General features: G+C 45.6%; 1 protein-coding gene across 1 annotated transcript; it reads right to left on the minus strand.

Moving 5' to 3' along the window:
* Positions 1-3,767: 3,767 nt before the first annotated feature.
* LOC119974503 (arrestin domain-containing protein 4-like) lies at positions 3,768-11,069 on the minus strand. The gene is made up of 8 exons (XM_038813442.1): positions 10,496-11,069; positions 8,903-8,972; positions 8,654-8,801; positions 7,576-7,678; positions 7,230-7,486; positions 6,853-7,015; positions 6,488-6,642; positions 3,768-6,332 (listed from the first exon to the last, which is right to left on the minus strand). Exons 1-8 carry the CDS (start codon positions 10,905-10,907, stop codon positions 6,273-6,275), a joined length of 1,368 nt encoding a protein of 455 aa, XP_038669370.1. The 5' UTR covers positions 10,908-11,069; the 3' UTR covers positions 3,768-6,272.
* Between the last annotated feature and the right edge of the window lie 14,715 nt (positions 11,070-25,784).

Raw genomic sequence — 25,784 nt, forward strand, 5'->3', positions numbered from 1 at the left:
CTTGTTAAGAGGAAGAAGGAGGCCTATGTGAAGATGAGGCGTGAAGTTTCAGTTGGGGCGCTTGATAGTTACAAGGAAGCGAGGAAGGATCTAAAGAGAGAGCTGAGACGAGCAAGGAGGGGACATGAGAAGTCTTTGGCAGGTAGGATCAAGGAAAACCCAAAAGCTTTCTATAGGTATGTCAGGAATAAAGAATGACTAGGGTAAGAGTAGGGCCAGTCAAGGACAGTGGTGGGAAGTTGTGTGTGGAGGCTGAGGAGATAAGCGAGATACTAAATGAATACTTTTCGTCAGTATTCACTCAAGAAAAAGATAATATTGTGGAGGAGAATGCTGAGACCCAGGCTATTAGAATAGATGGCATTGAGGTGCGTAGGGAAGAAGTGTTGGCAATTCTGGACAAGGTGAAAATAGATAAGTCCCCGGGGCCGGATGGGATTTATCCTAGGATTCTCTGGGAAGCCAGGGAAGAGATTGCTGAGCCTTTGGCTTTGATTTTTAGGTCATCATTGGCTACAGGAATAGTGCCAGAGGACTGGAGGATAGCAAATGTGGTCCCTTTGTTCAAGAAGGGGAGTAGAGATAACCCCGGTAACTATAGGCTGGTGAGCCTAACGTCTGTGGTGGGTAAAGTCTTGGAGAGGATTATAAAAGATACGATTTATAATCATCTAGATAGGAATAATATGATTAGGGATAGTCAGCATGGTTTTGTGAAGGGTAGGTCATGCCTCACAAACCTTATCGAGTTCTTTGAGAAGGTGACTGAACAGGTAGACGAGGGTAGAGCAGTTGATGTGGTGTATATGGATTTCAGTAAAGCGTTTGATAAGGTTCCCCACGGTCGGCTATTGCAGAAAATACGGAGGCTGGGGATTGAGGGTGATTTGGAGATGTGGATCAGAAATTGGCTAGTTGAAGGAAGACAGAGAGTGGTAGTTGATGGGAAATGTTCAGAATGGAGTTCAGTTACGAGTGGCGTACCACAAGGATCTGTTCTGGGGCCGTTGCTGTTTGTCATTTTTATAAATGACCTAGAGGAGGGCGCAGAAGGATGGGTGAGTAAATTTGCAGACGACACTAAAGTCGGTGGAGTTGTAGACAGTGCGGAAGGATGTTGCAGGTTACAGAGGTACATAGATAAGCTGCAGAGCTGGGCTGAGAGGTGGCAAATGGAGTTTAATGTGGAGAAGTGTGAGGTGATTCACTTTGGAAAGAATAACAGGAATGCGGAATATTTGGCTAATGGTAAAATTCTTGGTAGTGTGGATGAGCAGAGGGATCTCGGTGTCCATGTACATAGATCCCTGAAAGTTGCCACCCAGGTTGATAGGGTTGTGAAGAAGGCCTATGGTGTGTTGGCCTTTATTGGTAGAGGGATTGAGTTCCGGAGCCATGAGGTCATGATGCAGCTGTACCAAACTCTGGTACGGCCGCATTTGGAGTATTGCGTACAGTTCTGGTCGCCTCATTATCGGAAGGACGTGGAAGCTTTGGAACGGGTGCAGAGGAGATTTACCAGGATGTTGCCTGGTATGGAGGGAAAATCTTATGAGGAAAGGCTGATGGACTTGAGGTTGTTTTCGTTAGAGAGAAGAAGGTTAAGAGGTGACTTAATAGAGGCATACAAAATGATTAGAGGGTTAGATAGGGTGGACAGCGAGAGCCTTCTCCCGCGGATGGAGGTGGCTAGCACGAGGGGACATAGCCTTAAATTGAGGGGTAATAGATATAGGACAGAGGTCAGAGGTGGGTTTTTTACGCAAAGAGTGGTGAGGCCGTGGAATGCCCTACCTGCAACAGTAGTGAACTCGCCAACATTGAGGGCATTAAAAAATTTATTGGATAAGCATATGGATGATAAGGGCATAGTGTAGGTTAGATGGCCTTTAGTTTTTTTTTCCATGTCGGTGCAACATCGAGGGCCGAAGGGCCTGTACTGCGCTGTATCGTTCTATGTTCTATGTTCTATGAGTGTGTTTCTCAGACTACGATTTAAACAGCAATTGCTGACCACTAGTATTTAACTTTTTTCAGGAATGTGTTCTCCAGGAATTAAACTCACCCTTGCTAGGTATGTAAATTCTGCACGATGAAACTAGACTTCCACAGAATTAAATGGGAGTCCCCTGCTGCAGTGAGGAATTTAATTTCTGCCTTCAGCTTCCAAGCCTTTCTTCAGAGCTTTACTCTGGCAATTCCCTTCCATGCCTTCACTTCTTCAGAACGCTTCTTTGGTTTTATTTTGTCAGTTTTCTGGGATTTTAAATGTCTTCTGCAGTCTATGAGATTTTGAGTTGTTTTGTTCACTGCCACTGCGTTGCAAGGTGTTAGGCATAGTTCAGTAGGTCTTAAGGTATTTGTGGTCTTAGGTCGTCATTCAACAGTGTTTATTAATTAAAAACTATATGTAGGTAATGATCTAAGCTAGGAACAATCTCCATACTTGCTTCCAAACATGGCTGCCCAACAGTACACAGAACTTCAAGTGCAGATCATGTGTTCTTTTACATTACATGGCAATACTGTCCCACATTAACCCTTTATATGCCACTCAAATTACATCGTCTTCACCTATATCATAGATGAAGATTAAAGTCTAACCCAACAATTATTACACTTCCTTGTTACATGCTGCAATAATTTGTTTAATGCTCTAACCAATGGCAGCAGTTAGGGAACCTATAAACTACTCACACCAGTATTAATCAATAATAAATAATCTTAATTGTGACAAGTAGGCTTACATTAACACTGCAATGAAGTTACTGTGAAAAGCCCCAAGTCGCCACATTCCAGTGCCTATTCAGGTACGCAGAGGGAGAATTCAGAGGGAATTGTGGGAGGAAACCGGACCACCCAGAGGAAACCCACGCAGACATGGGGATAACATGCAGACTCCGCACAGACAGTGATCTAAGCCAAGAATTGAACCTGGTGCTGTGAAGCAACAGTACTAACCACTGTGCTACCGTGCCACCCATCTGGTTCAGAGGCCAGATCCTCTAATTTCTTATGTATTCCTTTACTGTAAGGGCTATCCCATATAATTTCTCACTGGTTTGTCTTTTCAAAATATTGTGCAACCTGGCACATTTAATTTCCCAACCTTGATCACCATGTTTCTGAAAAGGCAATTCAATTTAAATCATTTTCACCACTAATGCATCTTTCTTATTGCAGATGCTGCATGCATGAAAAAACTGAGAATAAGTAAAATTAATAAAAAAATACATGAGAATAAAGGTTTACAAAATAATTGATGTTTGAACAAAATCGTAACTTTAGTTCAAATTATAATATGAGTAATTACAGATCGGTGTACATGGAAACGCTAATAATATAAAACCTGGATATAATCATCTCTGCCGTTTCCTAAAATGTGCTGACTCAACTCAGTTGGGGTGAGGGGTGGTATTGGTGGTAGCTGTACGGTTCCATAGGTATTGATCATGCTCTAGTACTTAAGATCAAGATATTCTGCTATAAAGGATGAAAATCACATCAGTGCCTGGATTGGCAGCAGGCTTCTTTTATTTAAATTCTACTCCTCAGACACAGGACACTTCAGCCAGTTGTACTATAGCCTCACCCAATTTCAGAAAACTCATTGGAATTAATATTAATTGATAGTAATGGGCATGAAAAATATTGCAGCTTTGCATGCTTACACATGATAGAGGGCAAGGCAGGTTCTCCTTCATCACCCCTCTTCTCTCAAACAAAAGTTAGTCGCCATGGAATAACATTTTCTGTGAGAAACAAAATTGTGCTTTTTCCAGTAACTTTATTAACAAAAATTGCATCAGATTTAAATAGTACAAAATACACTGCTCTTTTCTTTACATCAAAAATACAAAGAAAATTTACAAAGAAAATTGAAAAATGTCACAGTTTTAATGGCAACAAGTTGGATAATGCACATTTAGCTTATTGTAAAGTTATTTTTACCACATTCAAGTAACACTTCGATTTTTGTGCTTATGTTTTTCATTCCATTACAAATGTTCCTCATTCTTTATTAACTGCCAGCTAACACAAGAAAGGCCACCTCGGAGTCAGAGGTCTACAGCCGAAAGGGCCCTTCAGCCAATCATGCCTACGCCGGTCAAAATGAACCTAACTATTCTAATCCCATTTTCCAGCATTTGGCCCACAGCGTTGTATGCATTGGCAAACATATAAATGTTTAGATACAAACACTGGCAAAAACTGCCAGATAATGACACAAGAAAAGCTACAAGGACATTAACAAGACTATTAAATTACACAATGTTGATACTATACAATTCAGTTAAAAAGCTTTTATTTTCCAAAACCCAAGTGCGTTGTTCAGTTTAATTTTATTAAGACATTTCATTCCACCTTTATACATGAAGATAGAAGAATTTTAATCCTAACTGCAAGAACCTCTGGATCAAATTTAGTTCCAGAATTTTCATACAAGGCTGAGAAAATAAATGAGATATTCTGATAAGTGGCCTTAAGGTGCAAAATAAACTCTTCCAATCACGTGTGAAAAGTTCCCAATTGGCCAATGTGGCTTACAATTATGTTTTCTCCCAATTTCCATTGGCCAACTATCAAACCACTTAAGTTTTAAAAGTCAGGAATGGGCATAAAAATCCTTCAGCAATTCGAAAACTTGACAGATGCTCTCCCTCCCTGCCCCCCCCCCCCCTTCCAAAAGTGAAAAAAGGAGTGCACTGTAGTCAAAGCCCTGAGAAACACGTAATATTGCACCATTAAACTTCTGAATCAGAAATCAAATTGGGAGTTCTAATATCACTAGAGAAAGAGAAGCAGTAAAATAATTCATTCTAAAAGTATTCCATTGAAATAGAATATTTTATAAACTTAATGCAAGCTTGTCATTCACAGTGCCTTTCTTAAAAGGAAATTATCAAATGTAGAATGGCTCATGTACATGAGTAATTTAGCAACCAAATCAATCTCTTCTTCCTCCTTCGCCAAGAATAAACAGTACTGTGCTCAGACCATACTGAATGAAGGTCAGATATTGATCCACTCAGTATGGTTTCAATTTTTTGGCTATTTCTCTTCATAGCTGAATTTACAGCACATGCCACTAACTTAAGGGGCGACTTTAAATATGAATTTAGCACTTTGTCTCACATTGCCCCTCTTTTGTATAAAACCAATTAAATTAAACCAAATGAACAGAGGGACAAATTAAAGGGGCATCCCCTTCAAGGGACACTGCCTTAAACAAAAAACAAATCACAAAATGAAACTTTAAACCATCACACTGAACGCCAATATGTAAGCACCTTATAAAAGAAAATTGACAATACCACAGCCAGATATCAGTCATTTGTTGTGAACAAGAGCATATAACCATCCTAAGTATCTCCTCTATCCACTCAACCATTTCCCCCACTCCCTGCATTAGGACAGTATTTAGATGAGAAATATTTATCTATGCTTGAAAATTGCCTCCGACAGCTTTGCACCATTTAACTGGTCTGCATTTGTAAAGGCAGCAAAATGGATAGTTATGCACAACATTCCCTTTAAGATACATGAATTGAATGCAAATTTATAACAAACGGTGTAAGATTGTACTCTTTGGTAACTTTATAAATACAGATATGGTGATTATTTTTTTTCCAAAACTATTAACTTGCTCAATAATTAAAACAGCATTGGCAGTAACCGAAAACTGGAAATCACCCTCTGTAAACATTGTACCACTATTTTTGCTTGAGGACAAAAATGTAAACATTAATCTTCAGCTTTCCCAGAGATAAATATAGTCCCCAATAGTTCAGACTCCTTTCCCTCAATTTAACTGATAAACAGTGCTCATTTAGTGATAGTAATACCCCCACCCCGCACATAGAACTTACTGCTACAGCAGTAGCTAGAATATAAGAAAACCCCTCTTCCATTCAGCATATTTGATTGTTTAACAAGGGGGGGGGGGGTTGTTCAGCTTCTCCTGGCATTCATTCGAGGGCTGGTAGGTTTTTGTTGCTCTGTAGAGTTAAGGTTGCCTAAAATGTTTCCTTTTCCCATCTTCGGTTCAGGTTTAACATTTTCTCCTTCTGCACGTCTCTGCCAACTAGCTGGAACATTTTGCAGTTCCTTCTCTTCCCAAACAGCAGTCTCTTATGCCATTCAGTTTACTCCTGATCAATCTACCACAGGCCATCATTCACCTTCTTCCAAATCTTCCTCTTGCAGTGTTGAAGATGCTCTACACTTCAATACTTAAAACTTTAAACCAACATAAAAAGAGAACTCCTCCCTCAAATATCAAATGATACTTCATGTTGCATCTCTTCTGTGAAGGTAGGGTTAGGGTCAACCTGAAGAGGAAACAAAAAGAGTCATGAAATTGTAGCCAATCTACAAAATAATTGATACAGATACAATAGCAGATCTTATTACTGTAAATTTAAAAATCTGTCATTGAAGAAATCTAGTTTCCTTAAGTTAAGTAAAAATATTCATGTGCTCAAACCTCTGAATAAACTGGTGGCGGCTGAAATCGGAACTCCTGAATATAAGCAAATATGGGGCTCCCAAATTCATGCTCCAAATAATCAGCCTGCGGAAGGGATGGAAATGGTCTGGCAAGGTCTTCTTCAGACACAATATCAGCATAGTTGGGTGGAGCTGTGGAGACAACAGCAAAACAGAGCTTTATAAACTGCATCACCATCAACAAGTAGTCACTAGACCAGGAGAAGCCAGGAACACAGTATTTCAAGAGCTATCAGCAACTACTGAATAGGAATAATTGGGGTTACCTTAATCAGATTGTTACCTTAATCAGGTTGTTAAACAGTGTTTGTTATAGATATTAACTGGAGGGAGAAGTCTTACCTTCAGGCTGTTCTGGCAGGGCAAGTTGAAGCCAACTCATGTCCATGCTGAATTGGCTGCACATACTAGATGTTCTACTTCCAAAACCATTGTATGGGATCGTCCCAATAACTATTGGAAGCTCAAGCATCAGCTTTTTAGAACCTGGAATGTGTACATAGACCTGTAAAATAGAAAAGTAGTTAGGCTGAAAACGTTAAAGGAAAAGTATATTGCTGGACCTTTTGAAGAGAGGGATGAAGAGGTTTACACTTTTCCTTTGTTTTATGTGCTTAAATGCCACTAATGGAAAAAGGTGTTCAAAAGAATGTACTAGGACATGAAGACTGAACAATGAAAATAGGGTGTTATGCGCTTGTGTTTTAGCACATACTTACAGCTAAAGAATATTCCACCCTGATGATGCAGCAGTCTAGGATAGATGGGATCACTGGTGGAATTTTGAGGGCTTTTCCATTCCATGACTCCGTACTACCAGAAGGAACATGGTTTCCACGAACATTTGCAATTAATTGTCGAAAAGTCTTGGTTTTCTCATTTGCAAGGTAGGTCTGAGTTTGGAAAATTGCAGCTTTTGGCATAATAAGACGTAAAGAACAATTCTCAAACTCTGCATAGATTGGGATTGCTTCACCTGTTTCAAAATAAGATTCAATTAAAAACATTGAAAAACACACTTTAGTAATAGAAATATTGGGGGGAGGTTGGAATCATTCAACTCACCATTGCAGAACCCAGTTCTCTCAATATTGGCACTTAGGGATATTGGACCAGAGGTAAAAAACCAACAGCCGATCGTCTTTTCTTTACTTCTTGATATTGAAAACTAAAAGGAAAAATTATAAATATTGCATAAGCAAGAAAAATAGTAATTTTATAAAACTTGGATATTCTCAAAGATGTTCTTTACTGGTAAACGGAGGTCAGAAACATTGTTGCTAAACTAACCTGTCCATTTTCAAGTCACTGTTGAGGTACAGTGGAGATGTGTTCTAAATAAACAGACCCCAGTCAATTTTAAGTTAATTGGAGTTAGTTGCTAGATGCTTCCAAATGCCCAGCTCAATCTATAAACATCCCTCAACAACAGATATATTCAACTTTGAGCTGCCCAATTGTATGTAGTCAGATTTGAAAGCAATTCAATTGTTTACATGCGATTGATTTACATAAAACAAATTCATCAACACCATTTACATCCCACTGAAAGACATTCGGTAACAAAGTTTTCTCCCAATAGCTCATTTAAAAATTACTTTTTGTCCTCAATCATAGTGGCCAATTCATACTATACAGCTGCTTTAGAGGCAATCTTAGACTTTGATACAGATCTAACATTTATATTACTATAGATTTTGAAACTTCAAACGTTGATGTTGATTCAGGGCAATTTATAATGAACTCTGGCAAGTTTGCACTGGACAACAAGCACCACCAGTTTTTTGGTCTGTGCAAAGCAGCCAGTCAAGCAGGTGGTACTATCACTGGACGCTCCCACCAGAACCACATTTTGGTGGACCCAGATCCTGTTGAGGCAAAGGTAATCATTGCTCAAATTTTATGTTGGTGATAGCAGCTCAGTAAAATAAAATTGCAACAAGTTAATGTTTGCAGATATGCCAGATATGCACTTAAACAGGCCATTTATTGATAAATTCAGATGGATATTTTTGGCTGGTATTTATGTACCTGCAAGGTGTAACATGCCTGTATGTATAGGTCCCCTTTAACAGTTATTTGATGCAACAGTTGCTCAACCTGAATTTATAAGAAATATGAAAAGAAATTCAACTCAACTTACCAGGAAATTTGGCGCATTAATATCAATTTGACTTGTCACTGAGAATTCCCTCTTCACAATTTGGTTAGGGACACATGGCCGTTCCAATATTGCCGTCACCCAGTATTTAACACTGCCATATTTTCCATCAAAGGATGTAACCAATGGCCTATGTTTTAAATAAATAAAACATATTTAGAACCTGTTACTTGTCTCCCCCACTCCCAAAGATTTCATTTTTACATACACACTCCAAAGTCTGAGACTTACCCTTGTGGTAGTTGAAAGCTGAATGAGAATTCATGTTTCCCTGGTTGCAATATGAAGCACTCTTGATCACCTGAAGGAAATAATGACAATGTATATTACAGACAAGAAAGATGCTTTAGAAGTCCACATTAGGTCAGTATGGGTAATAAGAAAATCAAATGGTTTCAATTGGACCATTTCTTGACTGGGGCAGAGATCACATCATATAGAAACAAAGTTGCTTTATAGATAACACTTGGCAAAGTGATCACCCAGACTGCTTTTGATTACATGAAGAGGTCAGTGAAGAATAAGCATTTTTGATTTGGGACAGTTTAGTACATTAAAGACGATGGCTTAAGTACAAGTTTTTGCAGACCAAATTTTTCCTTTCTTGCATCTTCACCCCCTGCAGCCATGTAACGTGGGGAGGGGTGGTTGGAGAAGAAACACAACGTTTGCTCATGATGCTCCAGACATCATGAAGATTTATGTTAGTGGTCTTCCTTTCTTGCCTGTCAATTTCCTATTTGTAGCTTTTCGCCAGAATTAAAAGCAGGGTGTATTTAGTTTATCTTCTTCCCCTCTAGAGCTGCTAACTGACCACATTTCCAGTGGTTTTGTTTTGGGCAATTATATAAACTGAGTCAGTAATTTGTGTTACATCTGGAAGAAGCCTCTCTCCCATCTCTAATGCTGCATCAGACCAGCCAGCAATTGGACTTGCATGTAGAACATGTGTAACAAGTGCAATTTTAACTATCGACAACTGTCAGGTTAATGATCATCTTGCCCAAAAGGTGAAACTAAACATGTAGTTTTACAGGCTGCACTCTGCATATGCACGCAAAGAAAACTTCTGCACAGTAGACACTGGGAAACGTTCAACATTTTATTTCCCATTATATAGCTGTTATAAGGGGGCATAACGATAAGGTTCAGGTGGGAGATATAGGAGGGATGTCCAAGGTAGGTTCTTTACTCAGAGTGGTTAGGGTGTGGAATGGACTGTTTGCTGTGATAGTGGAGTCAGACACTTTGGGAACTTTCAAGCAGTTATTGGATAGGCACATGGAACACATCAGAATGACAGGGAGTAGGATAGCTTGATCTTGGTTTCGGACAATGCTCGGCACAACATCGAGGGCCTAAGGGCCTGTTCTGTGCTGTTCTATGTACATATAAATCTTAATATATCTTTAAAAAAAAGTGCGTTGAAGATTTTGCTGATAAATAACGATGACAGATGAATGGAGAGTCTCCGTGGTTATCAATCATCTCTTAAAACATATTAAAGCAAGTGTGGGGGAACGAGAAAAGGGAGAGAGAAGACTTGCTACACATTTGCACAGCTAAATCTTTCGAATCAGTTCGAGCAATGGACCCACAGTTAATGCGTTGGTTTTTAACTCATCAGAATTCCTGTTGCACGCTTTGGGAATGGGATCGTTATTATCGAAGAGGAAACACTGGCAGGACAGCTCGGGGAAAGGGGTAGGAGTGGGATGGTCTTGTAGGGGGCTAGCAGGGACATGGGGTCGAACGGTCTCGTTGCGCGGCCCTGGAAGGGTTAAGCCCGCTCACCACCACCTGTTCAGTTTGTTTGTATTTTACCTGTGGCTTCTTGCAGGGTTTGCCGGTGCTGCAGGTAAACCACCTCCTCCCGGTACCCGGGCGCCGAGGCCGCGCTCGGGACCCCCGCCGCCGCCGCCGCCTTGTCGCTCCAGTTCACCCGGGCGCGTCCCTTTGCCTCCAGCCGCACGGCCGCCGCCGGCAGCCAGTCGCTGACCTCGAGCAACACCTGCCCCGAGACCTGGTCCCCGTTCGAGTAGCCGCTCAGCTCCTCGATGTCCAGGGCGATGCCGAAGGTCCTCACCTTCACCCCCATGGCCGGCTGCGCCTCAACCCGCCCGCTTGATAGGAAGAAAACAAATCCCCCCACCCCGACCGCCCTGTCAGCAACGGTGCGGATTTCTCTGACCTCCCCCAACAGCCCTACTCCCCGTTTTATTTCAACATAATTCATCGATGTCAGCCCTTCCTTTTGTGTCCCAGCCCCGTTTCGTTTCCGAGAATAAATAAATCAGTGCCGCTAACTGAGTGTCTGCGAGGGGTACTTTCGCTCTGACTGAGAGTTTCGCTTGCAAACCCGACCATGCCAACCCACACAACCACCGCGCATCCTAACCCGAGCCATCGAAAACCGCCGCCCCTTTCAAACCTATTGGCTGCTTGGGCCGGCGGCGCGGCACGGCGCGGGAGTCGAGTGGTCGGCGGGCCTGTCACTCAGACTCCAAACCCCGCCCCCCCCAATCAGGTTAGGTTGCGCCGCGCTCCCGGTGGGGGTTTCGCTCACGCCCTGGGTGCCCTGCCGTGCGGCTGATCGGGGCGTGATCGCCAATCAGCGGCCGCGGACGGCGCGTGCACAGCGCCGCCATTGGTCGGCGGGACGCACGTTCCGTGGCGTCCGGCCAATCGGGGTTGTCTTCCGTCATATGCACGGCCGCTGCTCGCCTCTGCCCCTCCCACCCCCGGCGTCAACAAGCCGTCAGCTGGGTCGGCGTTGCCCCGGACAACTCTTTTGCTTCTTTTCCTCCCGCAGCCTGGGAGAGGTGCAGCTGTTGCCCTTTGATGCCTTTCCCTGGCCAGCTGAGTCAATGAGTTTTGAGCATTCGGTTGCCGCCGCCTTGATTTAGAACGAAAAATCCGCCCGTTCACACCCGCAGTTTGGAATTGGTCCTGAATCTGTGAGAATTTGTTGCTCTGCTCTCAACTTCTACCTTAAATTCCATCCCTCAGCCTCTCTTTGTTACCCCACCCGGCCCTCCTGGCTGAACTCAAAATTGTCCGCATGAAAGGCTCCTCAGTGCCCACGCATTAGGAGCAGTGGTAGGGGCCACTCGCCCCCTCCTGCCGGCTGTGCCATTCAATAAGGTCCAGAGATATGTAGGGTGGGTGGATTGACCATGCTAAAAATTGTCCCTGAGTGTCCAGAGGTGCGCAGGTTAGGTGGGGTTACGGGGATATGGTGGGGGTGTGCGCCTCGGTAGAATGCTCTTTCAGAGGGTCAGTGCAGACTCGATGGCCGAATGGCCTCCTTCTGCACTGTTGAGATTCTACGGATCATGGTTGATCTGATTGTAACCTCAACCCCACATTCCTGCATATCCCTGATAACCTTTCACTCCGTTGCTAACATTTATATGCTAAATCCACCCAACAACTCATGGTGGCAGATGGACAACGTCACAGAAGAGCTTCTTATGGCAAAACACGCCATTTGGTCCATTGTGTCTATAACAGGTCCCCTAGTGTGAAACCCACTTATTGCCACTCAATTCCCTTCTCCCTGTAACCTTGCACAGTTTTCATTTTCAGATAAAAATCTAATTCCTCTTGATTACTTCAGTTGTATGTACCTCCAACTACACTCTCAGGCAGCACATTTCAGAACTTTACACCTCACAGCTTCATTACAATTTTAATTCCAGATTTTTATTGAATTCAAATTTCACCATCAGCCATGGTGGGATTCAAACCCAGATCCCCAGAGCAGTACCCTGGGTCTCTGTATTACTAGTCCAGCGACAATGCCACTGCCTTTTCCTTCTCCATCCGTTCACAAGTGGAAACAGTTTCTCCCTATCTGCTCTGTCCAGAGCCCTCATGATGTTGAAACCCTCTGTCAAGTCTCCTCTCCAAGGAAAACAGTCCTAATTTTTCCAGTGTATCTTTATAATTGAAGTCCCTCATCCATGGAACCATTCTCTTGAATGTTTTCTGGATTTCCTGCAATGCTTTCACATCCTTCCTAAAATGCAATGTCCAGAACTGGACGCAATACTACAGCTGAGGCTCAACTGAGTGCCTTATACAAGCCAACATAACCTTGTTGCTCTACGCCTCTATTCTGTTATCGTTGTCTGGATCTTAGATGTAATAGTCATGGGTCTGAATTTACAAGCAATGCTTGAGGCAAGGCTATTGGTAAACCTAATCTTTTATTGAACAATATGCTATGTACAATACAGACTCAGCACAAGTCTCTACTTAGAGCTATCTCTCTCCATGTTCCATTTTCATGTGACCCTCCTTCTCTGATGATATATATTATATATTTACATACTTAACATGAACCCTTCATACTATTTAGTGTGTTCATCTTGCGGCCTAATCTATGCTAGGAAGATTTCCTTCTTGCCATGAGTAATTCTTGTTTTACTCAGGTGGGTTACTTCAAACTACTTCATCAACACCATATACAAGATAGGCTACAGGGCAGAAAAAACTCTCAAGTACAGACTGTTCCGTCTGCTCTATACAGAGTCTATAACACATGACTGCTGATGTTACTGTTACATCATGATACGCGTCATTAATGCATTACTATAACTATTAATTGATTATATTGCATACGCTACATCTTCCTCACAAGTCTCGGACTCTGTTAAATATTATTTACATTATCCTACATTTATCCCCAAAGTCTCTACCTTCATAAAAGCAAATAACTCCTGATGCTGGATTCTGAAACAATCTGTCTTCATCTCTGGTTCACAGAGATAAGCATTATGGTGGTTTCACCAATCTCCACAAGTTTGCTCTCATTTCTCAGAGGTTGCATCTGATTCCAGGTCTCTATGTTCTCTCTCGAACTCTGTAGAGTAGCATGTGGATCATCAGAGAATATTTGTTCTCTGTTCAAGATGTCTTCCAGACCATAAGATTAGTTCAGTCCATTGGTGGTCTTCTCGTAGATATGAGGGACTTCTATTTCTTCTCAATTCCATTCTCAGTCTTGACATGATCAGACTTTGTGGTCTCCTCCAGTACTTGGTCTGCTATATTCTGGTCTTTTAAAAAAATATGTTCATTTAAAAAAAATTAATAAACAAAATCACACAAAACAACTAACCAGAGTTAGGTAATAAAATAACAAGACTAACAAGCGAAAGTGCATACTAACATAACCCCCAAATTAAACTAAACTAAGAACTGATGGTGGCAAACTCCTCAAAAAAGGAAATGAGTGGCTGCCTCTTTCGGCAGAACCCTTCTGCCGATCCTCTAATTGTGTACTTAACTTTCTCCAAATGTAAAAAGGACATGAGATCACCCAACCAAGTCGAGGCACTGGGCGGAGTAGGAGACCTCCACACAAGCAGAACTTGTCTCCAACTATTAACGAGGCAAAGGTGAGGACATCTGCCTCCGCCCTGACTGAAGCACCGGTGAGTCTGATACCCCAAAGATGGCCACCAGCGGACATGGATCCAAATCAACATTTAGTATTTCTAACATAGTATTGAAGAAAAAGGCCCAAAAGGTTACCACCTTTGGAGAAGATCAGAACATATGAGTGTGGTTAGCCAGCCCCGAGAACAACACTCACACTTGTCCTCCACCCCAGGGAAAATTCCACCCGTTTTCACTTTAGTCAGATGCGTCCCATGCACAACCTTGGATCAAACTTAGCGGAGCAAATGAAGACATGGAGTTCACCCTGTGAAGGGCCTCATTCCATACCTCATCATCCAGATGACGTCGGCCGCGTCAGCCAGCGTGACGCTTGACGTGCGGCCTTGACGACCGTCGTCAAGGCCGCGCCGCCGTGACGTAAGGGGCCGCGCTCCTAGCCCCGCCCGGGGGGGAGAATCAGCCCCGGAAGTGGGCGTGAAGGCTGCCGTGGGTCACGGCCTGTCCCACGGCAGCCTTTACGATTATCCGCATTTGCGGAGAATCTCGCCCCTTAACTCTGGCTATTGCTCGTTGAATAAGGACACGAGACATTAAGCATCTATGGATCAAAATTATAACAGAAAATATAAAGAAAGGGGAAAAAAGGGAATAAACAGGAAGAACCCTTACAGTGTATCTTTGGTCTGTTTTGGTCAATGACTGAGATGAATAATGTATTGGCCTGCATGTTCCATCGTCCTGGAATGGAGAAGTACAGCTCCTAGTCTGGTTGCTGATGCATCTGCACTAATTACTGTAGGCAGTTCCAGTTTATTGGGTACCAATGTGTCTTGTGAAATAAGCATGATATTCTGGAATGAGATTAGTTGATGTTCTCCCCAAAAACATGCTTGGTCTTTTCTGAGCAATTGACAAAGTGGTTATTTCCCATGTGCCAAGATAGGGAGGAACTTTCTGAACTGATTGACCATCACCATGAAGCGTTGGAGCTCTGCAATGCTGTCGGGTGGTGGCAAATCATTGATTCCTTTGGTCTTCTGGGGGTCAGCTCTGATGCGTGAACAACGTATCTCAGAACTTGTATGGTGGGTTGTAAAAATTCACACTTATTTTTGAGAGTTAGCCCTGCTTCTCCCAAGTGCTGCAACACTGCTTTCACTCTCGTATTATGTTTCAGTGTGGTGGATTCGTGGATCAGGATATCATCCATGTGGCAGATTACCTCTTCTAATCCCTTCGAAAAGGAGGAGGGGTCGGGTGGTCACTGGGTGATGGGTTCTCAATGGGGAACATTACTCAAGGTGGAGTTGGTTGGAGGTGTCGGTCTGCGGAGTCCGTTGGTCAGTTCGAGGATTGGGGTCAGATGGCCAGTAGGGGTAGGGCAGGGGAGTGGTCAGATAGTCTGTATGGGGTCAGGTGGTTGGGGATCTGGGCGATCAGTCATGGGTCAGGTGGTCATTAGGGGTTGTTGGTTGGGCAGTGGGAGGGTATGATGAATGTAGCCAGTGGTTTAGATTCCTCGTCCGAAGGTAATTGCCAGAAGCTATTGTTGCATCCAACTTTGAAAAAGTTGTACTTTTTGCTGGCTTTGCCAGGCTCTCATTGGGGGTCTCTTTTTTCACTGCCTTATTTAATTGCATGAGGTCAATAGACATGCTTCCGGAGCCGTTACATTTTGGTACAGAGACCATGCTGAACACCAATTATTGGGTTTGTTTACAGGTGAGATGACTTCTTGATACAGCATTGGTTCAATTTACTGTTCGTGTTTCTGTAAAATTAGATGTGGTACCTCCTTCGGGTGACCAAGCATATTGGTTTTGCATCTGGTCGTAACATGATGTGATAGGCTGTTTTCAGCTTTCTCCGACCTCTAAATAGTTTGGGGAATTGTGTCAGGAATCCTGTTGATTTTTCGGAGCTTCCTCGTTCATCAATCTTGCAGATGAGTTGTAGAGCTTCTTTAAGAAAAAAATTTAGAGTATGGATTCAGATAGACGAGCAGGGGGGGGAAATAGAGGCAGGCCTTTGGGCGGATGCGTTAAGCAGAGTCAACACATCCTCATCATGTGCCAGGCTCAGGTCAATTCAGTTTCAGGTTGTTCACCGGGCACACATGACGGTGGCCCAGATGAGCAAATCTTTTGGGATAGAGGACAGATGTGCGAGATGTGCAGGAGGGCCAACAAACCATGTCCATATGTTTTGCGCATGTCTGAAGCCTATGGGGCTTGCCACACTGTAGACATCGCCGTGATTTTGCCGGACATTACCGCTTTAAATGGGCGGAGCCACAATTCGGACACGTAATGACGCCAACGTCAGAGTGTTCCGTGCGCCATCGCGCATGCGCAGTGCGGTCGAACGACGTACGCATCTGCGCAATCTGGTCATCTGTCTTGCCGTCCCCTCGGTCATGGCGCACATGTGCAGGGGCCCAAGAAAAGCGCGCAAAATGGCCACTCTCGTCCATATTTAGGCCCTGTATTTGTGCGATAGCCTGCACCCGTTCCACCTCGTGGGAGGCTTGATTTGCAGTTTCTGCCGCCCTGATGTGGGAGTACCGATTGTTAGCATGTTCGTGGAGAACTCACGTTTTGATGGCGATGGTGAGGGTAAGCTGCTTGACTTTCAGGAGCTGCTGGCGAAGAGAATCGGAGTGTACCCTGAAAACGATCTGATCCCGGATCATGGAATCAGTTGTCGAGCCATAGTTACATGACTGCGCGAGGATGCGGAGATGGGTCAAAAAGGACTGAAAAGGTTCATCCTTACCCTGAAGCCTCTGTTGGAAAATGTACCGTTCAAAGCTCTCATTCACCTCAATGTCGCAATGGCTGTCAAACGTCAGCAGGACTGTTTTAAATTTCATCTTGTCTTTGCCTTCAGCAAATGTAAGGGAGTTGTAGATGTGGATGGCGTGGTCCCTGGCTGTGGAGAGGAAAAGTGCGATCTTCCTGGCATCCGATGCGGCCTCGAGGTCGGTGGCTTCGAGATAGAGTTGGAACTTTTGTTTGCAGATCTTCCAATTTGCATCGAGGTTGCCAGCAATGTTTAGCTGCGGAGGAGAGCAGACGTTTTCCATGTCATGGCTGTTTGCTGGTCAACGCTGATTCACTCAAGGTAGGTCCGTCAAATTTCAGCACCACTCACTGGTACCATGATGTATTGGGCAGGCTGGGTCGATGTGGACTGCACTTAATGCAGTGTAGCGAGAGACAGACCTCCAACACTTGATAAGATGCAACACGATTTTATTTAACGTCTTAACTATTATACATGTTCAACTGTGGGTTGACACTATGCTGACTTGACTGGAGACCTATGTACTAGCCTGACCAGACTTACTAGCTACCACATGGTGTTTGCACTGGCTAGCTCACGAACTCTGACTGTCTCAGTGGCTGGGTCCCGAGAGAGCGGGAAACCTAGTGCCCTCTGGCTTTATAGTGGTAGTGTCCTGTCTGGTGATTTGCTGCTCTGTTCTGTGTGCTTACTGGTCATCCTGTGTGTCACTCACTGCCTGTCTGCACTTCATTGTATACATAGATGTATATTATGACAGGACTGATCTGTGGGAGAGGGGTGACTCACTTGCTGTAGGGACATCAGCATTGTATTGCCACATGCCAACTCCATCTCAGCCCTTTCCTCACCCTTGCTCGCGAGCTGCAATGACAACCCCTTGGCTGGGGTGTGGATCCAAAGGTCTGGCATGCCCCCTGTCATTTGGTGCTTGTGCCTATTATGGGGTGCCATATGCAAGGGGACCCAGAAAGGACATTGGGAGACGGGTTTTACGGGGAGCGAGAGGGTCTGTAACTGGTGACATGTGTACAAGGCTCCTGCTAAAGAGGACAAAACATGTGTTGGGTTTGGCAGAGGGTGGAAGGGAGATGCAGGCAGGTGGTGTATTGTTGGCTTCCAGGGGATTGGGGCAGACGTGAGGAGTGAGGGATCGGGATGATGTAAGGGGCACAGAAGCGGTGACTCCCCTAGCGGACCAAAGAGGGCTATTCACCTTCTGGCATTGTGTGCCAGTCCTCTTGGTGAGGCTGACGGCACTGACTGCTTCTGCTATTCAGGATGGCAGGCTTGAGTCTGCGCCCCACCCCGGGGAAGAGATGTCCCTCTTCTCCTCAATGGCATCGAGCAGTCAGTCTACTTTAGAGTCCCAAAATAGGAGATGAAGGGGCACATGGGGTTAAGGCCTTCTATGGAGATGTGGCAATTGGAGTGCTTATAAGCAGCTCCATCTTGTCGGGCTCGTTACCACCAATTCCGCCTCCAGCAAAACTGACACCAGCGGGGATGGGAATTGTTTGCAAATCACATCGGCATCTCCTGAATTCTGTTCAAAGGGCGCCCCCAGTGGGAATGCAAATTGCACGTGATTCAGTTTTGGTGGGAACACTTCTCCCAAACGGAGAATCCAGCCCAATATCGTTCTGTTATTGATCCTTTTCCATCAATTTTAGTATGCATTGTACCGCAGCAGCAAGCCTGATTTCAATCAAATTACTCGTAAGTGCATTTGAAGCCACAAGAAAGTGAATTAAATATAGAACTTAGTAACAGTTCTATTGTATTTAACCATATGTACAGTCGCCATCTAGAAAAAGCACCTACGTAGAGCCAATATTGCTCTTTTAATTAAAAAGTGAGAGAATGCTCACTTTCTTCAGTAATTAACAACTCATCATGAAATCACAGGAACATGTGGCTTTGAAATGTGTTATTTCTCAGATTGCAATTTTCTTACCAGATACTTCCTTGTGATGAAAACAGGCATTCTATTTTTTTTAAATTCAATAAAAAGTATTTTAACTCCCTTCATTTCTTAGCCAAAGTCTTCAGTACTGGAACAAATTGCTGCATTTAGCTGCCATAATGCTGGAGCTGCAGTGTATTGCAATGCAAAAAAGCAAAACCAGTTCATGCTGTTAAGTTGGAATTAATTCCGGCTGATTACTTCTGTTGAATCTTCTGGCGTGCAGAGAGTGCATGTAGTACATGTGTATCGAGACTATGTGGAAATCCCGACGCATGGACATGCGTGCTCAAAGCGTGCCAAGTTCAAACCTCCGACCTGGTTCATTGAAAGTCTATTGCTGCAAGCACTGCGCTGCAGCAGCTGAATACTGAGTCATGGGGCAGCACCAACCTGGCCTGTTTGCCCTGACGTTAGGTAAGTATTTAGGCTTGTTTATTTGCCCTTTTTTTCCTCTTCTAGAATCAGTGAGCAGAGGAAGGAGAAATTGGAGAGGATTTTTTAGCGAGGTTAATCTTTTGTAATAGAGTTTACAATGGGCTGGAATTTCCACTTGGGAGACTATAAGTGAGATTCTTCATTTCCCAATATGATTTTGTAATCGGCGATCGAGCGGAGAATCAATTTTTACGACCGGATCGGGGTGGCGCCTGTGTTAGGCAGGTTGCGCATGTTCTGCCTCAGGCAGAGAAAGCAGCAACTTTAAATTCCTAGAAAGCAAACGCCACATCACCAAGGTTTAAAAACCCTCAGATCCTTTGATCTGCAAGGCTTTTATTTACATCAATGAGAAATTACTTTTACTAGGCGATGATTGACAGCTTCCAGACAGCCAGATGTCTGGATTATTTCATTTAATTTACCTTCATGCTTGAATGGACCTCAAGTACCCTGCTGTAAAACTAACCAAAATGTTTACAAAAATCTAGCTATGATTGACAGCTCTTGACCCCATCAAAAGCAGTTAAGTGCTTTCACTTCCTCTTTTTCTCAGCAGAAAGCAGTGGTCTCTGGTATAAGGACTGGAGATTAACGTGGGCTTGGAGAATCCGGTGTCGAGCCGATTAATAGGATTTAAATAGATCTCATTTTGTTGACGACGGCACGTTGGCACAGTGATTAACACTGCTGCCTCACGCATCAGGAGTTAATTCTGGCCATGGGCGTCTGTCTGTGTGGAGTTTTCACTTTCTTCCCATGTCTCTGTGGGTTTCCTCCGGGTGCTCAGATTTCCTTCCACAGTCCAAAGATGTGCAGGTTAGGTGGATTTTCGATGGTAACAGTGCTCCTCATGCAGATGTGCACCTTAGGTGGGGTTATAGGGATAGGGCAGGGGAGTGGGCCTGAGTAGGGTGTTCTTTCGAAGGCTTTGTGCAGACTCGATGGGCCGAATGGCCTCATTCTGCACCATAGGGATTCTATGGTTCTATGGCTCGATTCTCTGCCCAATCACGAATCTCTCTGCTGGCTTCAGACAGCGGAATATTCAGTCCTAGATGTATAAAATGCACAGAAAGAAAGAAATAGCGCAGGATTCTCCGTCCAGTGACACTGGAATTGCAAAATGTGATTGGGCGGAGAATTGCACATTAGCCGAAGGTCCATGCCCCGATTCCTCAACAGCGGCATCAATGCATTCTACTCCACACATACAGTAATTAGCATATTAATAACGGGCCCGACCCGGTACTCTCCATAGCTCCCGCGATGCTCCGCCTCCATCAGGAGGAATTAGCGACGGCGAGTTTCACTTGTGGTTTTAAAAATTGGGAAACAGCGCCATGGCTGCTAAGGGAGAGAGAGGAGGTAGGACATGTTCTCAGAGGCATGACCGTTGGCAGCTGGTCCTGCCACTGCCAGGGGTGGGGATGTAGTGGGAGCTGACCGGGGGTTGACCAGTCAATGGGCCTTGGGGTTGGGCTGACCCCTGGGACTGCAGCGATGTCTAGGAATGCACTGCCATTGCCTTGCATGCAAGGCAGCCACCTTGCTACGCACCTCAGCGACCGCCCACCGTGGCCTGTGGTTGCGCAGATTGACACTGGCTGTATGGGTGCAGCCACCTTCCAAACCCTCAACCCCTGCTTCCATCCCATCTCCACCTCACCAACCCCTCCCTTCCTGCCCACCCACAACTGGACGCGACCCACTGGTGGGCATTACACAGTCCACCCAAGGGCAATGCCCACTGTTACTCATACAGGAAGGCACTTGATGTGGGCCGCAGAGTATACCATTGTTCTGGGTAGCGCAAGCCACCAGTGCTGGGGACAGAGGACCCCGGGGCCCACCGAACGGCATCCACCATGGCGGAGGCGGAAGAGACCCACTCCATGCGCGGACCGGCAAAGGCCTTTCGGCCAGCCCCGACGCCGGGCGGTTGGCGTCAGTTTTCTCACCATCGGCAGAGCGGGAGCCACTCCGGCGCGGGTCTAGCCCCTAAAGGTGCGGAAAATTTAATTCTAACACTAATGCTATCACTAACCTTGGGAGGAATTCTCTGACCCCCCGCAGGGCCGGGGAATCGCCTAGGGCCGGAGTAAATCCCGCCCCCGCCGTGGCCGGAATTCCGAACCTTTGGGGAGGCCCGACGCTGGAGTGGTTGGCGCCACTCCGCTACGCCGGGACCCCCCGCCCCGCCGGGTATGGGAGAATTTCACCGCTTATTCTTTTATCTTCCCTTGCAGGTTTAAAGATCCTCTGAGGCCCGTGGAGGAGACCTTGCGACCCGACTGGACATGACCTGGTTGCACTCCTGATGACCCAACTCCATCTGAAGCTGAAGGGGCCGAAATCGGAAGTGCGGCCCTGACCTCGGATCCAGACCTCGGAACGCCTAACCCGCCTTGGTACCGACGCCAGCACCAGGACCGCCCGACCCAGTTGCCGGAGCACCTGGCCCCCGACCACGAGACCCGGCCCGACCCGACCCGGAGGGGCCCGCCCAGCATCCGGTAGGCCAGCACACCTCTCCCCGATGAACTCAATGCATTCTATGCTCGGTTTGAGCAGGAAACCATCAATTTTCACAGTAACGTCATTGAAACCGACTTGTGACAATAAGCGATGAAGATTATTATTATTGTCTGTTGTCGGGTGCCCCAGCAGCCCAAAACACACCCATACCCACCGTCACAACTTCAGAAGTCAGATCAGCCTTCCTGAAAGTGAACCCTCAGAAAGCGACGGATGCGGACGTGATCCGTGGTCGTGCACTCAGAGCCTGTGCGGACCAGCTGGCAGATGTGTTCGTGGACATCTTTAACCTGTCCCTACTCCGCTCTGAGGTCCCCACCTGCTTCAAGAAGACCACCATAATACCGGTGCCAAAGAAAAGCTAGGCAATGTGCCTCAATGACTACCGTCCGGTGGCCCTGACATCAATCATAATGAAGTGCTTCGAGAAGTTGGTCATGAAACGCATCAATTCCATACTCCCAGAATGCCTAGATCCACTTCAATTCGCACACCGCCGCAATCAGTCCACAGCACATGCCATCTCCCTGGCCCTATACTCATCCCTAGAGCATCTCGACAACAAATACTCCTACATCAGACTCTTATTTATTGACTGCAGCTCCGCCTTCAACACCATAATCCCAGCCAAGCTCATATCAAAGCTCCAAAACCTAGGACTTGGCTCCTCACTCTGCAACTAGATCCTCGACTTTCTGACCCACAGACCACAATCAATAAGAATAAACAACAACACCTCCTCCACAATAGTCCTCAGTACCGGGGCCCCACAAGGTTGCATACTTAGCCCCCTACTATACCCGCTGTACACAAACGACTGATTGGCAAAATTTGGTTCCAACTCCAACTCCAACGACCATAGTCAGACCTTGAATAACGACAAGTCAGAATACAGGAGGGAGATAGAGAACCTAGTGGAGTGGTGCAACGACAACAATCTATTCCTCAATGCCAACAAAACTAAAGAGCTGGTCACTGATTTCAGGAAGCAAAGTACTGTACACACCCCTGTTAGCATCAATGGAGCCGAGGTTCAAACAGCTTCAAATTCCAAATCTATCCTGGTCCACCCACATTGACGCTATCACCAAGAAAGCACAACAGCACGTATACTTCAGGAAACTAAGAAAATTCAGCATGTCCACACTGACTATTACCAACTTTTACAGATGCACCATGGAAAGAATCCTATCTGGCTGCATCGCAGCCTGGTATGGCAACTGCTCGGCCCAAAACTGCAAGAACCTTCAGAGAGTCGTGAACACTGCCCAGTCCATCACACAAACCCGCCTCCCATCCAGTATCTACACCTCCCACTGCCTGGGAAAAGCGGGCAGCATAATCAAAGACCCCCCTCCCACCCAGCTTACTCACTCTTCCAACTTCTTTCATTGGCCAGAAGATACAAAAGTCTGAGAACACGCACAAACAGATTCAAAAACAGCTGCTTCCCCGCTGTTACCAGACCCCTAAATGACTCTCTTATGGACTGACCTGATTAATACTACACTCCTATATGCTTCACCCGATGCCGGTGTCTATGTATTTGTATTGTGGATTTTGTGTTGCCCATTTATATATTTTCTTTTATTTAATTTTCTTTTCATGTAGTAAAGGATCTGTTTGAGCTGCTCGCAGAAAAATACTTTTCACTGTATTTCGATACATGTTATAATAAACAAATCCAATCCAATCCAATACCTCCACCTGATGTACCGCAGCACGTGTGAGGTACTGCCCCAGGAGCCTCTTCACTAACATGCCTAACCGAGGTGTGTGTCTCTGGGATGGTGGAGGGTGTTGGAGACAGCTGTGACGGGAACTCAGTGTTGTCCCCACACTGGTACTCTGGGATGTCTTGGGCTGGCATCTGGGGGCTCTCTTCACTATCCGTTGCCTCCTCATTGTTAAAATCTGCTTTGGGCTGGGGACAGGGGACACCAGAAGGGCCCAACCTCGTCGCCGGGTGATCCTGCAGGGCATGACGCATGATTGGATTGGTTGAGGTGGTGGGTGATGGCGAGGGGGTGGTGAGAGGCTGGTGTGGGGGTGGCAATGGGTGGTGAGGGGATAGAGTGGGGGTGGAGGGGGTCGCGCCACGCATGCCATAGAAAACTGCAAATCAGCGGGGTCTCACTTGGTTGCTCGATGCTGACCACTGCCTCGGCAACTGCCCTCACTCCAGGCCCAGTGACCAGGTCCAGTGCCTGCCACTCCACTGCATTGAGGGAGCGCAGGTCCTGCAGTCCCCCTATGGTCTTCTCCTGCTCCTGGAAGTTGTGGGCCACCTTCTCCGGGGGGCCGGTGGTGGACACAGAAAGCGCACAGTACTAGACAGTTGGATACAGGCAGTACAGGCGGTGGACAGGTGGTGGCCTTCGTGGCCAGGGCATACCATGGCAGCCGGCATTGATTGGATTTGTTTATTGTCAGGTCTACCGAGGTACAGTAAAAAGTAGTTTTCTGTGAGCAGCTCAAACAGATAATTTAGTACATGAAAAGAAAATTAAATGAAAAGAAAATACATAATAGGGCAACACAAGGTACACAATGTAAATGGGTGGTGTGGGGGTGGCCAGGGAGTGGTGTGGGTTGGTGGGATGGGGACATGTCATGGGAAACTGCAACGTATCCAATGCATGTGTGCTGGAATGCATGTGGTGCAGGGTGGGGAGTGTGCACACTGCCGGCTGGTGAGGTTCGGTTGCACTCTGGGTGGAGGAGGGTATGTGTGGAGGGGTTACGGGTGTTTAGGATGGGGGTTGGTGCCAGGGGCCTACTCACGCTGACTGCCCTGAGGAGGTCGTGCAGCTTCTTCCAGCACTGCTGACCGATCCTGGCGGAGGGGCTCATGGCCTTTGTCACGTGCGTCCTGGCCCGGTGTACGGCAGCCTCCTTCCCACCCTGGGAACAGGGTGGTCTCCCTCTTCTCCACGGCGACCAGCAGCATTTTGAGCTCTGTGTCCGCAAACAGGATGTCGCTCTTCATGCTTCCATCTTTCCACTGGGATGAGTGTGTGGGGAGTGGAGTGCTAATACGCGGCTGCAGCTTGTCAGCCTCTCGGGTGGTAATCCCAACCTCGGCGAATCAGACACCCTTTTTCATTGCAATTGTTCATGTTCCACGTGGTGCCAGTGATAGTCCATTAACGGATCATGAATTGCTCCGGGCCCAGCGCCAATTTAGTTGTCGTCGAAGTCCACAGGTTCAGTCCCGGCGTCACAAACTGCGCCTGAAACGAAGAATCCCGCCCAGATTTTTTTTAAACTTTGTATTGTCGTGAGGTCCATTAAATGAACTATGAAGGAGAGAGTGGGTTTGGAGTGTATGAGTTTGGAAAGTATTTTAAGCTGTGTTTAAGAGTCGCACTGATGTAATGTTGATCTTTATAAGCCTCAGTGGCTACTTCAAATGCTTTAAGATAGTTGAATGCCTTAGATGAGATATGCAAGCCTCCTTTAAGGTAACATGAACTATCTATCTGACAGGTATTACAGAATCTGGTGCAGATTCAAAATCTGGAGTCATGCTCCACCACCGCAGGTGCATTACACTTTTAGCTTGGCTTCTTAAAATCACTGAAGTTCTTTTGAGCCTGCGATTAGGCGCAGGGATCATGAATGAATAGTCAGGCTACATGTCTGCCTAGTGAGAAAGCAAATCAATTACCCACCCCTGAGAGTGTACCGGTAAAGGACATCATATGAAATGGTGTCAGAGGAGATATGTGCCAGGAGACTGCGCTTCAGCAAGGAAGCAATCGGATGCCTTTGTGAAGCGTTGAAGGAAGAAGACCTGAAGCCGAAACTCTAACTGCTGCACTGCCTTAACAGTGGAAATGAAACTCACAGCAGCGCTGAAATGTTTTGTGTCTGGATTCCTTCAACATGGTATTAGTGACATATGTAACATTTCACAGAATGTTGCGAGGACCTGCATTCACCCGATAACGAACG

Source organism: Scyliorhinus canicula, chromosome 12, assembly GCF_902713615.1.
Source record: "Scyliorhinus canicula chromosome 12, sScyCan1.1, whole genome shotgun sequence".
NCBI lineage: Eukaryota > Metazoa > Chordata > Chondrichthyes > Carcharhiniformes > Scyliorhinidae > Scyliorhinus > Scyliorhinus canicula.